The following is a 15,175-nucleotide window of genomic DNA, read 5'->3' on the forward strand; positions in this document are numbered from 1 at the left end:
GATAGAATCAACTTACATTTACCAAGAAAAAATAAACATAAAACTCAAAACAGCATTTTCTACCAAGGAATAAAACTGTACAATAAATTACCAAAAGAGATTAAAGAAATGGCCAAATTTCACTTTTTTTTAAAAAGGCAGCTAAAATGTACCTGTTATGCTATCCCTTTTTTACATTGAAGGAGTACTTAGATAAAACAGAGTAGGGGTTTGATAAAAAAAAATTTGTACAAATAAATAATAATAATAGTAATAATAATAATGATAATGATTATAAAACATCCAACGTTCCACATAACACCTTTACTTTATGCTTTTTTCCTTCTTTTTTTCCTTTCTAGAAATACTTACCCTCAAGCTATGCATAGCACAATAATGACACCTCTTCCTCTTTCTGAGCTCAACATCTCACTCATTATGAAGGGATGCTGACTTAGTTTTTCAGGATAGCAAATGGGAAATTGCGGTACAGGAAATGGCCCAGACATCACCAGTGTGTGTGTGTGTGTGTGTGTGTGTGTGTGTGTGTGTGTGTGTGTGTGTGTGTGTGTGCTACTACTACTAATACTGTCCGCAATTTCTTCAATAAATTCCCATTCCCCCTCCTCCTATGACACATTGCTCAACTGTTCCCTTTTCTTTCCTCCATATTGTTTTTGTGCCTTTTTATTGTCTGATTTAACAATGTCTGATATGGCTCCATGGTGGTAACTTGCTCCACCACTTGTTTATCCACTGCAAGGCCTGTGTCCACAGGAAAAATGGAACAGGACAGGTTCGAACACCAATACCACAATCAGTTCATTTTCACTCATGACATCAAAGTGATGTTGCAGATTGTCAATCTGCAACATCACTTGTAGGCTCTGGATCTTCCGTCAGCAAAATATGATTGTATGACAACACATGTAATGGTCTGGCATGAACATGTCGACACTTATGCTAATACCTGAGCTGCAGGATGGCCACTTTCAGCCCGGAATGGCATGTGCAAGATCTTTGGGGTACCATAGTGAGTGTAGAATCAAGAATGTTTACTCAAAAAAACAACATCCTTTGTTAATCATTGCTCCCATATGGGAGTTTCAGAACCACAACCAGGAGCAAGCTAAGAGGCAGTGAATGTGTATTATAAGGCAGCAGAGTGCTGTCACAGAAAAGCAGGGTTGGCAATATGTGTGGCCTTGCCGATACAAGACTGGAAATAGATTGATAGCCAGCAAGCTTATGCCTGGACTTGGGTACACCGCAAGAAGTCCCAAGCAGCTGGTAGAGGTGGGCAGATGCCTTGGTGAACTGAGGACCTTTGGAGACTAGCTAGAATGTTAGGTGATACCCCAATGGCAGCCTCACCTTGGTGATACTAATTTGAGGACCAGAACCATCTGCACTATCTGATGGTTCATACACCAGCAGCTTTGCTTGGTTGTTGATGCTGCTCAATGCAGCTGTAGTTGATTGACCTAACATTTGACTGATGACTGATGTGGAGACTGTCATGGCACCAGCAAAAGTCAGGAGTCCAAGTTGTGCTAATATCTGAGTGGCATACTTTTATTTCCAGGTAGGTGTGTTGTGGTAGGAACCCACATCTCATCACTTAGCAGGCTGCAGAAACACAGTTTTGTGCTACGACAAAAAGTCATCCACCCCAATGCTGATGGTTCTGTATTGCAGAATACCACACTACCATTATTTTAGTAACAAGCTGTAGAATTGCATATGAGGCTGACCTGCTCCCCCATTTACTTGTTGCAACAGCTTTCATGAGGCTGATGTCACGACAAAGGCTGATGTCATAACAAGTGACCAATGTTTTGCATTTGTGATGACACAATAAAGAATATTTGCCTTATTGCTTGTGGTATATCTTTACGTCTTGATCAGAAAATTCCTCAGCATTAAGTGAAGCTCTCTTCCTGTCACAAGACATATTGATTCCAGATGTTGTCATTTCTTTCTCTTAGTTTTCAATGTAATATTGTCCATGACTTGTTGTAAGGATGTAAAGTGAACTGGATTGGAGAAATACATTAAGGAAATAAATGGTTCATCTACTGTTTCCTGTTATTTATGTAGTAAATTCTCTATAAATTGTATAACTGGGGAAGAATCACATTATTACAAAAAAATCAAGATTGTTAATTCCTCCTAAATTAAATGAACAATATGTTTTTAAAAAGCACTTGGATCATATAGTAATAATGCCCTATATCTGTCATCAGCAGTAATAATAATAGGAAACATAGTCTAGAAATTCATTAACAGCTCATTCTTCAACCATTGACTGCAAAAAAGAAAAGAAAAGACATCATCATCACTTTGTTCTACTTTTAGTTATTACTCCATTAACACTTTGCAGATATAGCTGATTTTTTGCAGTGAATGATTGCATTGTGCATCCTCACATACCTCTTTGTCTTCTATAAAAGCAAGCCTTTAATTTTTCAGGATTTGGAGAAAGTCGTGGTCACTCCATTGGTCTGCTGTTTGACTTGTAGCTCAGTTTTTGTCATAATGTAAATGTGTTGCTGTTCAGCACCTCACTGATGTTATGTTTGGCAGGTTCACCTTTGCAAGTGTCCTACAGTGCTGTGCATTTGGTGTTTCTATGGGCATCACACTGATTTATTGGCATGTCCTTCCTCTTACTTTATGGATGGGTGGCACATCGTACATTCACTGCACAAGAGAATGGCTCAGTTTCAGTTTCTGTGGAAGCCAACACCCCAAATTTGTTGGCTAATGTACAGATGTAACATACTGAGTTCTCTCTGGTCTCAGTCTCTCCTGTACAGGATGCCTAGACCTACCACTTTCTGCAGAGATGGTATACACAGGACAGGACAGAACTTGATGTACCTTTGATATCATTGGTATATGACTTTCAGTATCTCTACCAACACATCTATTTGCAGCAGCTTTCAATTGTTTGAAAATAGTAAGGGTTATTTCCAGGTGCTTACAAACAACAACTTACACATCCCATGCATGAGAACAGCATACACACTGGTGTTGCACTGTATCTGGTGCAATATTTAACAGAACAGTAAACAAACAATTTCATGGTGTCTATTCTTTCAGACATATCTGAAAGAACAGACACCATTTTGATCCTGCAGACACTATGAAACAAAACACAAAGGAATTAAGACATTAGCTGCCAGTTGGCATTATTTATATCAATGAGGAAAGTTGAAAATCTGCACTATTTAGCTGCACCTGAAATTCTATGCCCAGGAATCACGCAGGTATGGATGTGTGCAGGTTAAGAAATGTTGTGGCAGTTCTGAAATATTACTTGAAGATTAATTCCTTTGAGACATGGTGTATGGTCTGGTACTTACCTTGTCTCCCCAATCATGTACAACTATGCTGGCATAAATGCATTGACTATTCTCTTCATGTTGACTTCTTCTCTGAAAATGTCCACTTCAAAATGCAGGGTCTCATCATGTCTGGGCATAGATATTAGGATGTAGCGTGGTAGGAGAATGAAAACTTGTGACTATTGCATATTGTAACTTTTAATTTACACGTTACTGGGAGAGTGCAATTACATATTTCTGTATTGCACTAACTCAAAAGACCACAGACAGTGAGATTAGTGAAAAAAACAAAAACAAATGAGGTACATAAAATAATTGATAATTTAACTTTCTTTTTTCCCTTAGCTTACTCAGATAACCATACCTCCGTACAATATAACAGGGATAACATGAATATTTATTTATATGTGTAGGCCATTTAAAGAACCTACACATCTTGTAGAATTGGGTGTACTGTTCATGTTCCACATCTTCCCAATACAATATTTTAACATTGTAACTTAGCATCAAAACATTGTGTTGGGCAGATGTGGAAAACCTGTAGAACACAAGATGACAATAAATTGCCAGCAAAGTCTAAGAAATTATATGAAAATAACTTTCTTGTGCTAGAGCAAACATTCATTTTCAGTGATGTAGACTTAGTTATAACAGAAAAGTTAAAACATAGAATGCAAATACTTTACTCAACTTAACGATGAGCTGACCCAATCTAAATAAAAAGTTAGTAAAAAAAAAAAAGTGTTTCAGAAATTAAGCAGAAACTTTGCATTATTCAGGCATGATAGTTTCAGTTTTACAAACATAAATAAACAGTAAATGTGGAAATTTCTTTCAGTAACTGCTACAGAAGAAAAATTAATCTCTAGATAGGAAAAGGAAAGCACCAGGTACTGCATGATGTTATCTGTCTGATAAAATGTTCTCATGGCAGGTCAGTTAGAAAATTAGAATACTCTAATATTATTTCCCTGGTGATGTATGTACTGTCTGTGTTGTAAAGAAATTTCAAATGAGAAAATGAAGACACTTCTAGCTCTGAAACTGAAAATGGTGATTACAACATGACCAAGAAACATACTTAAAAGGCATACTATACATTTTCTGATTTTCTCTATACAGTTTTAATTCGTTTCAAACAGCAGCAGAAAGAAAATTATGGTGACACCTGGTACATAACAGTGAAAACTACTTATGTGGGACTTCTATGAGATCAAAGCTACAATAGCCAAGTATCTAGAAGGAAAACTATACCTGAAGTGGATCTTGTACTTAACCAAGAACACTCATGGCAGATCATTAATTAACTGGTTCATACCATGTTCAATGGATGATTTAGAGGACATATTACAAAATTACATTACAGTAAGGAGTTGGAGAAAATGAGTCTGAATAATGGTTAAACAAGGAAACTCACTCCAACAGGACAACATAAGGGGAAAAAAAGCAACAAATTTTTATATTACCATAAGTTCAATAAATGCTCACATAGAGGCATGTCACTTGGGCCCATTCACAAATGCAAGAGTGTCTGTAAATACCATGATCCAGCATTTGTTCATCATTTCTTGCTATCCTCTTGAAACTGTTGGTAGGTGTCATTTAGTAAGAGAGTGATTGACCTGACCTGGATTACTTCCTGAACTATTTTATGCACCTTAATGATGACTCTTAATGATGACTCTCATTATGCTGTGGACTTCATTTCTGGATAAACATTCACTCTGTCATCATTGACCACAAGAACTGCCTGTTTGTTTCACTAGTCTTGACATCACCACCAGTACAAGTGATCATATACTATGTTCTGTGTATGCAGAGTAGGATAGGAAACCAACAATTACAGGCATTCCAGGAATGCCTCACTTCCAGTGTTGCCTTTCAGCCCTTCCTAAAAAATATAAAATTAAACCACAAACATTAGTCAAGCTGTGTCCCAAGCTATCTGTGATCTGAAGGCAGTCAACTTTGTCATCATCCTCTATGTGGACGAAAGGTCCACTACTGTAACACTTTATTAAGAGGAGCATGTAGCAGAGGGGGCATCAGCATTTCTCGTCTCCTTGACATACAAAACTGTTCCTAATCACCCCATTCCTTCCAATGATGGTGAGCTGCAGAAAATCTCTAGTCTCTCACAAGGAATCATAACCATTTCTGTAGAAATCCTGTTTCATGCACCTCCACCCTCTAGTTACTTTTCAAGACATAGAAACAGCCATCCTCACCATCCCATTGTAGCTGACTTAAAATTTCCCAATGAATGCACTCTGACCCTGATAGACCAGTGTTGCCAACTCCATCACAAGGAACCTTCCATTCTTTGTACACCAACCACTTCCTACATATCTTAGATCTAGTTCCACCCTCTCCCATCTGGATCTCTCTCAGCTACTATCAAATTCCCTCTCAGCTCTGGAACACCAGATGTAATGGCCACCTGAGTGCATCACCATAACTAATTTCATCCTTACCAAAATCTTATTTGCCACTGCAGCCCAGAACTACAAACAAGTCAGTGGGACCATTATGGAAACCAGTATGGCTCAGTCATTTGTGCAACTTTTCGAGGGTATGTGGAAGGGGTATGTGGAAGAGGGAGTTCTACAAGACTCAGGAACTGGTTCAGCCCCATCACCCCCTACTGGCACCCCTGGCTTAATACAGATTTATCAATGTGGTGTGGACTCATGGTGAAAAAGAACTGTCCAATTCCTGCAACAGCTTAACATATTTTCCCTAGTCAGACTCACTAATCTTTTTCCAAATCTGAACCCACGTTAATATTGTTGTAAACTGTATGGCATTCCCAGATGATTATCCCCATCCTAAGAACCCTACACTTGCAATAATTTCCACTCTAAAACTGGCCCCATGCCCCTACCCAGTGTCACTTGGTACAGTCCTGCCTCTGGTAAATCCCTCCATATCAAAGACAGAGCAACCTACAAAACCATGCATGTTGTCAACTAACATGTGTCCATTGCACAGCTTTTTATATAGGAATGACCTGCATCTACATAGATACTCCACAAGCCACTGTATGGCGCATGGCAGAGGGTACCCTGTACCAGTACTTGTCATTTCCCCTCCTGTTCCACTCGCAAATAGAGCCAGAGAAAAACAACTGTCAGTGCACGTCAATATGAGCCATAATTTCATGTTCCTTACACCTAACGTGTACTGGTGGCAGTCTGCTTCAAATGCAGGTTCTCGAAAGTTTCTCAATAGTGTTCCTCAAGAGGAATGTCACCTTCCCTCCAGGGATTGCCATTTGAGTTCCCAATGCATCTCCGTAACACTTACATATTGTTCGAACCCTTCCATAACAAATCTAGCAGCTCGCCTCTGACTTGCTTTGATGTCCTTCTTCAGTCTGACCTGGTATGGATGCCAAACACTCAAGCAGTACGCAAGAATAGGTTGCAGCAGCATCATGTATGCAATCTTCTTTACAGATGAACCTCTCTTTTACTGAACTGAGTGAAGAAAAATGAGATAATCATCAATGTAAGAAAGAGCTGGTTGGTAAGTTTCAGTTCCAGAAGATATTTCCAAGAAAATTTTTGATTGTTATTTAGCTATTAACTCAGTTAACAAATATTAAGTATTGAAGATTCATATTAGCTGTAAGACAAATGGTAAAGTTGATTGCAGAGAAGCCTTTATTGTTACAGTAGCAGGATGGAAATAACTATTTGATATGGTATAATATTTTACTGGATCTTTGTATTCTACAAAATAAATTTTTTGTGCAGGCCTTCCAAGCAGCTCTTCAGTTAGTTGAGAGCAGAAGGGTATACCGTGAATTTTGTATACCCATTGCAGTTATTCCTTCAACCATAAGTAATAATGTTCCAGGAACAGAATTTGCACTTGGTTGTGACACTGCACTGAATGAAATAATAGAGGTAGGCTACAAATTTCTTTCTTAAATTAAATACAGTTATTGTAAGTTTCCAAAATATTTGGCTACTTTGCAGATATGTGACAGAATACGGCAGTCTGCACAAGGAACAAAACGAAGAGTATTTATAATTGAAACCATGGGAGGTCACTGTGGATATCTTGCTACATTGTCGGGTGAGACAGTTTAATACTATTGTGGAGGATAGTAGTTACGGAGCTAGTTACATTTAACTGAATAAGTATGATTAATTAAGACATGTATGTTTTCTCATAGGATTAGCTGGAGGTGCAGATGCTGCTTACATTTTTGAAGAGAAGTTCTCTGTTCGAAATGTTTTGGAAGACGTCTATCACATGGCATGCAAAATGGCAGCTGGAGTACAAAGAGGCTTAATAATTAGGTAAAATATCATTCGTCAGTTAATTCTATGCAGTGTTAATGAATGCATTGAAAAGAAGTGTGACCTATCATTGGAGTATGTCAGAACACTTAAAAGGTAAGTATGTAAGTAAATAGCTGGTCTGATGAGAGGTGCCACTCTGGACATTTGTGAGTAATCAAAGTGTTATGGGCTGATGTTTCAATGTGGGCAAATTTATCTTTTATTTGCTAATGTTATACTTGGTGAATTGGATTTCAGCTATCTTTTATCTGAGATATTCATATTACATCAAAAAGATAGCTGAGTGGTATTTTAACTTCCTTGCACACTGTGTGGTTCTTTAGTGAATACAGGATTGAGGAACAAATGCTATTCATGAACAGAGAATTCAGACATCAATTTATTTATTTATTTACATTTTCTTTGCGTGGAGCCATAGTAATGATTTCTTTTGCAAATGTCAGACTTAATACTATGGTTATATTTATACTTATAAAATACACTATATTCTGTAGCTGTTGCTTCTTATGTCTAGTTTTTTACATTTATCACATTACAACTGATATGTTAATGCCTCATGTTACAATCACTATCTTAAAATTCATTGAAAGAACATAAACATTTTTCTATTAGAAAAGATTTTAATTTTGTTTTAAAAACATTTCCCGTGTACGTTCTTAGAGAGTTTGGTAGCTTGTTATACCAAATAAAACCACTGATATATGGACTTCTATCAGTCATTTTTAATGTTGTTTTGTTACAGAAATAGTTGCACTTTGTTCTGGTGTTGTGATCATGTACATCACTGCCCTTGATAGCTTCTGTTGGTTGACGTATAAAAAATACAACTATTTTGAAGATGTACAGAGAATATATTATCCGATATTCGTGCTGCACAAACACTTCACGACATGAATCTGTATGTCCCATCCCAGTATAAGTCTTATTGATCTTTTCTGTAGTAGTAGTATTCTTTTTAAATGTACATCAGCTGCACAGCACCATAGTTCAATTCTGTAATTGAGAAAGGGGTAAAGTGTTCCATAATATACTAATTTCAGTGCTTGGCTAGGAACTATCTTTGCGAGCTGGCTGAGGAGATATATGGCACTACTGACTTTTCCGCATAAGAAATTAATGTGGTATGTCCACCACAAATTTTCATCAACATATACACCCAGGAATTTACAGCTACCATTTTCTGTTGCAGAGATATTACATGCACTATTCATATTGTTGTGATGAGAACTGCTTGTTTTAAATGCTGAGAAATATAATACTTTAGAATATCTTATTAAAAGCAGGAATTAATGATATTGGTCTATAGTTGGAGACGTCTTCCTTACTTCCCTTTTTATACACTGGTTTCACTACACTCATTTTTAGAACCATTGGATACATGTTATCTCTAATGCTGCAATTAATCGGGTGAGTAAGAGGTTTGGAGATTTCTTTTAAGCATGCTTTAGTAATAGCACTGGATACGCCATCCCATCCAGATGAAAATTTTTTCTTTAGCATGTATATTGCCCTGCAAACCTCCCACTCATTTACTTCCACAAATTCAAATTCGGTACACTGGGTGAGATGCCATCGGATCTCTATCTGTGAATCTGTAATATGTGTTGATTGGTCACCAGAAATGTAGTAGTTGTTACAAATATTACATATAGTATCTGGTTTTTTTTTATAATGTTACCATCATGTCTTGTTGAGACCTTTTCGTATTTGTCAATCAGCTTCCAAGATGCTTTGCTTATGTTGTCAGACTACGTCTAATATCAAATAGTAAAAATGTTGTCAGACTACTTCTAATATCAAATAGTAAAAATAATACATCAGTTGCTAACAGTAGATTTGAGTGTAAAAATATATTCAGATACAAAAGATTTATAGATCTGTCACTCTACAATACAGTGTCTATTCAGAAGATGTCACGCCTTCACCACTATGAAAGTCTATAAACATTATTCAGCTGGCAAACACACTAAATGGGGTCAGGGCATGAATGTTTGAACTTTTTAAGTACACCTGCCACTGGAGTTCTGGAGAGGGAATGCTTGCATCTCATTGGCATCAGCATAGTCATTCATGGTAGTGTCCTTATGCCATGGTAGGAACTGCAGGAGTGTAACTGGTGGCATATGTATTGGAAAGTGTGGCCGACTGTATAGCGGCTGATACCACACCGCCCAACTTTGAAGGTATGTGGACAGTAATGCAGCTGGCTGCTTAGTTGGGAGCAGAGTAGACCAATCTGTATCCTAACGTTGCATCATGTGAGTGCCAGGTTAACTTTCCCAGAAAAACAAGCACACGAGGCATTTGCTGGCACTGGTAAGAGCTTGGAGGGTGTTGCGGAGGATGCTGGCAACTAACTGATGGTGATAGTGTTGATGTCCATGAGAGAGGTGACCTGTAGTGTTGTCGGCAACAGTGTTGCAGGTGGGCAGTCAGAACTACCATCAGTGAGACAGCTGTAGATGGAGGCTACGGCTCAGTAAGCTGTGTGGGAGGCTTTGTTGCAGTGGATGGATGTGGCTGTGTCCTGACAGCCAGATGTCATGCAGAGAAGATATCTGAAACAGTCTAATCTATGGCATTGTCACTGAATTCATACAGATATAGCTGATTTTGGAGGTGCTGATGCATGCCTGTGCTGCCGCAAATAGTATACTGCACCCTGCCAGCTGATTTGAGAACCATGCCGGATTCACATAAATGTGACTTGTTCTACATACAATATTGAACTCAGATGGTCAGATAAAACTTCTACATCTACATGGATACTCTGCAAATCATTCTTAAGTGCCTGACAGAGGGTTCATTGAACTATTTTCACAATAATTCTCTATTTTTCCTCTATCGAACAGTGCATGGTAAAAATGAACACTTATATCTTTCTGTGCGAGCTCAGATTTCCCTTATTTTATTATTATGATAATTTCTCTGTATGTAGGCCAGCATTAACAAAGTAATTTCACATTCGAAGGAGAAAGTTGGTGATGGAAATTTTGTGAGAAAACCCGCTGCAATGAGCAACACCTTCGTTTTAATGGTGTCCACTCCAAATCCTGTATCATGTATGTGACAATCTCTGCCCCTGTTTCTGGACAATACATAATGTGCTGCCCTTCTTTGAATTTTCTCCATGAACTCCATTAACTATATCTGGTAAGGATCCCACACCATGCAGCAGTACTCAAAAAGAGAATGGAGAAGTTTAGTGTAGGCTGTCTCCTCTAGTAGATCTGTTGCATTGTCTGAGTGTTCTGCCAATAAAATGCAGACTTTGGTTCACCTTCCCTACAACATTTTCTATGTGCTCTTGTCAATTTAAGTTGTTCATAATTGTAATTTCTTGGTTCCTTTTGTCTCTCATGTGAATGACATCAAACTTTTCATTATTTAGTAATAATAATAATAATAATAATAATAATAATAATAATAATATTTATTCAACATCGAATAATCAAATACAATCCCTAGAAATTATACAGTTTCAGGGCATCATACAGATTATTCTTCTGACTATGTCAGTTTATAAATTACAAACTAAAGATTTGTTTGTATTAATAAATTTTACATTTTTATACATTTTACATTTGGTAGTATACAATCACAATATTACAAATATTGTTTTTATCAACATTATATTAGTTGTCGGTTACTTAAAACTATGAGCTTGACATACTTACGAAGCACTTTTCATACAGATATAATACTCATCTAGGCAATAAAAAGGGTTTTCAATTAGCTGATCTTTTAATTTGTTAGTAGGAATGGTTGTGAGACTTTTTGGTAGGGTTTTGGCTAACTTCAGCCCGGCATGAACTGAATTTTTTTCATATAAAGCTGTTCTGTGGCTATTTACATGGTATCTGAACTTTTGCCTTGTATCGTACTGGTGCAGGTCACAGTTGAAATTTGGATTTATTGTTTTCACAAGCAATATAACTTTCAATATGTATACACCTATAATGATAAGCACACCTAATTTTGGGAACAGATTCCGACATGATTCTCGAGGTTTGGCACCACAAATAATTCTGATTACTTTTTTCTGTTGTATTAATAATGTGCTTAGGTTGGCTTGAGTTTTTGCAACCCATATTTCTACAGCATAGTTTAAATTTGATGAGAATAGGGTGTGATAAGCAGTTTTTAGTACACACATGTCCTTACGATATTTGCTAATCATATTAATAGCAAACACATTCTTCGACAGCTTACATGCTAAGGAATCAATGTGCATGTCCCATTTGAGGCTGTTCTGGATTGTAATTCCCAAGAACTTTGTCCATTTTTCCTTTTTTACAATGTCATTTCCTATGGATAATTTCATGTCAAATTTTATTTATTTCCTTGTGTTAAATTCCATCATTGCAGTCTTTGAAGCACATTTAGATGGCTTTGATTAAAATACTTGAATATTTCATTAGTTACACTGTTGCACAGCACCTGCAGACTCTCATAGTCTTTGTGTTTACACACTATTGATCTGTCATCTGCATACAATATTTTTGTACAGTTAGGAGAACAATACAGTATATCATTAACATAAATCAAGAAAAGAAGGGGTCCCAAGACAGAACCTTGAGGCACTCCATACTTGATATCAGTAATTTTAGATTTGTAAGACCCACTGTTTGTTTTAAGCAAGACAAATTGTTTCCTATTGCTCATATACGATTTTATTAGCTCATAGCCAGTTCCTCTGATACTCAGGTTCTACAGCTTGTCAAGTAATATGGTAATGTTGACACAATTAAAATCTTTTTCTAGATCAAGGAACACTCTAGTTACATACTCCTTGTTCTCTATGGCCATCATTTTTTTGTCTATTAATTGTGCTGCTGCTACTGAAGTTGACTTGTTTTTCATTAAGCCATTCTGATTTCCAAGTATTAAAATGTGTGGACTCAGGAATGTCAATAGTCTAGTTAATAACTTTCTCAACTACCTTATAAAATGCAGGTAAGATTTAGATGGGGTGGTAGTTTTCAATTTTAGATTTATCACCTTTCTTGTAAATCTGGATTACTTGTGCTGTCTTTAGACTATCTGGGAAACAACCTGATGCAATTACTTCATTTACTGCTGTGGCCATGACATCAGATATGTTTTCTATGCATCTTTTCAGTGTACTGATAAACAATCCATCATAGCATGCTGATTTTGTATTTTTTTAATGACATTACTATGTTTTTGACTTCCTTGCTATTGGTTGGGGCCAAGTATATGCTTTGTTTGATCGGAATGCCCTTATATCTATGCTGAAGATTCTTAAAATGATCATTGACAGATTTTACAACAGAAGAAAAGTACTCATTAAAAACATTTGCAATCTGACATTGACATTTCATGATATGCCCTTTACGGTTTATAGTAAAATTACTTATTGATCTGTCTTTACAATACCTAAAGCTATTTATCACTTTGCAAACAGCTAAACCAGTGTTAGTAGAGTTTCTTAACATTGTGGCTACATATTTACTTTTAGTTTCTAGCAGAAGTAAACCTGATAGTCAATTGCCAATTTTTGCACCATGGTATCTTCTCTAAATCATTTTACAGTTTGTTTTGAAATTGTAATGACTTTAGTAGATGATGAATAACAGTATCGTCTGTAAAGAACCTAAGTTGGCAGCTCAGAATGTCTCCTAAACCATTTATGTAGATAAGAAATAGCAGAGGGCCTATAACATTACCTTGAGGAATGCCAGAAATCACTTCTGTTTTACTCGAAGACTTTCCATCAATTACTATGAACTGTGGCGTCTCGTAGGAAACCACGTTTCCAGTCATATAACTGAGAAAATATTCCATAAGCATGAAACATGATTGCAAGCTTCTTGTGAGGTATGATGTCAAAAGCCTTCTGGAAATCTAGAAATATGAAATCAATTTGAAATCCCTTGTCGATAGCACTCAACACTTCATGTAACCTAGTTGTGTTTCACAACAATGATATTTTCTAAATCCATGTGTTAACAGATCTTTCTTTTCTAGGTAATTCATAATGTTTGAACACAATATACATTTCAAAATCCTGCTACATACTGACATTAATGATTTGGGCCTGTAATTTAGTGGATTGCTCATATTGCCATTCTTGAATATTGGTGTGACCTGTGCAACTTTCCAGTCTTTAGGTATGAATCTTTTATCAAGTGAGTGACTGTATATGATTGTTAAGTATGAAGCTATCGGATCAGCATTCTCTGAAAGGAACCTAATTGGTATGCAGTCTGGAATGGAAGACCTTCTTTTATTATAAGATTTAAGATGCTTCACTACTCTGAGGATATCTATTTCTAACTTTCTCATGTTGGCAGCTGTTCTTGATTCAAATTATGGAATATTTACTTCATCTTCTTTGGTGAAGGAATTTCAGAACGCTGCATTTAGTTTACTCGACTTTAGCAGCACTGTCACTGACAGTACTTCCATTGCTGTTGGGCAAAGAAGGCACTAATTGTGTCTTGTCACTAGCATACTTTACATACAACCAGAAGCTCTTTAGATTTTCGGCCAAGCTTAGAGACAAAGTTTCATAGTGGAAATGGTTATAAACATCTAATATTAAAGTCCACGTAATTTTTGAGCTTCTGTAAAATATTGCCAATCTTGGAGATTTTGCATTCTTTAATTCTGGCATGGTTTTTCATTGTTTCTACAACAGTGTTCTGAACTGTTTTGTGTACCATGGGGGATCAACTCTGTCATTTGTTAATTTATTTGGCATAAATCTCTCAATTGGTGTTGATATTATTGAATCGAATTCAAGCCACATCTGGTTTTTACTTACATTGTTAATTTGGCAGGAATGGAGAGTGTTTGTCAGGAAGGCATCAAAAGAATTTTTATATGCTTTTTTAAATAGATTTGGAGGATTTGGGAGTTATGGTATTCAGTCTCACTACAAAACCTTGTGTTTGTCACTAAGACGTGAAGTCTGAAGCTGGAGCAGAGTGGTAAGGATGAAGCAAATGCAGCAAGGCCCAATGGTGTACCACTTGCTAATGTTCTGCTTGCAAAATATCAGGAGCAGACAAAGTATGATATGAACTCAGAAACATTAGTAAGGCATCTTCATGTGAATGTGATGCTCAAAGTTTTGACATCTGCGTCTTGAACTTTTGAACAAAATGTTCAGCCTCTCCATTAGACTGCGGCAAGAATGGTACTGTCCTGACATGATGTATTCCATTGCGTTTGCAAAACAAAAGAAGGTCCATTGACAGAAACAATTATTTGGGGTAAGCCTTCAAGAGAAAATACAGAAGCAAATGCTTTGAGTGTGCTGGCGGCATTCATTGAATGCACTGGGATAACAAAAGAGTGTTTTCTATAGGCATCAATGATAATCAACCAACATTTTTTACCAAAAGGGGCCAGAAAGTCTACATGGGGGCACTGCCCTGGGGAAGCAGAATGTGGGCAGGAGAAAAATTCCTGGCATGGAGTGGCCTGATTGTCTGTGCAAGCATGACATTGTGCCATCACATGTTGTATTTGTTTATGTAAACTGAGCCGCATACAATGTTGGTG

General features: G+C 36.9%; 1 protein-coding gene across 1 annotated transcript in view; it reads left to right on the forward strand.

Moving 5' to 3' along the window:
• Positions 1-15,175, forward strand: part of LOC124775011 (ATP-dependent 6-phosphofructokinase-like) — a 433,031-nt gene that overhangs the window by 293,955 nt on the left and 123,901 nt on the right. The window contains exons 11-13 of the mRNA XM_047249771.1: positions 7,088-7,240; positions 7,313-7,412; positions 7,513-7,639. Of these exons, the coding sequence (XP_047105727.1) occupies positions 7,088-7,240; positions 7,313-7,412; positions 7,513-7,639 (380 nt within the window). The remainder of the gene's footprint in view (positions 1-7,087; positions 7,241-7,312; positions 7,413-7,512; positions 7,640-15,175) is intronic.

Source organism: Schistocerca piceifrons, chromosome 1 (genome assembly GCF_021461385.2).
Source record: "Schistocerca piceifrons isolate TAMUIC-IGC-003096 chromosome 1, iqSchPice1.1, whole genome shotgun sequence".
NCBI lineage: Eukaryota > Metazoa > Arthropoda > Insecta > Orthoptera > Acrididae > Schistocerca > Schistocerca piceifrons.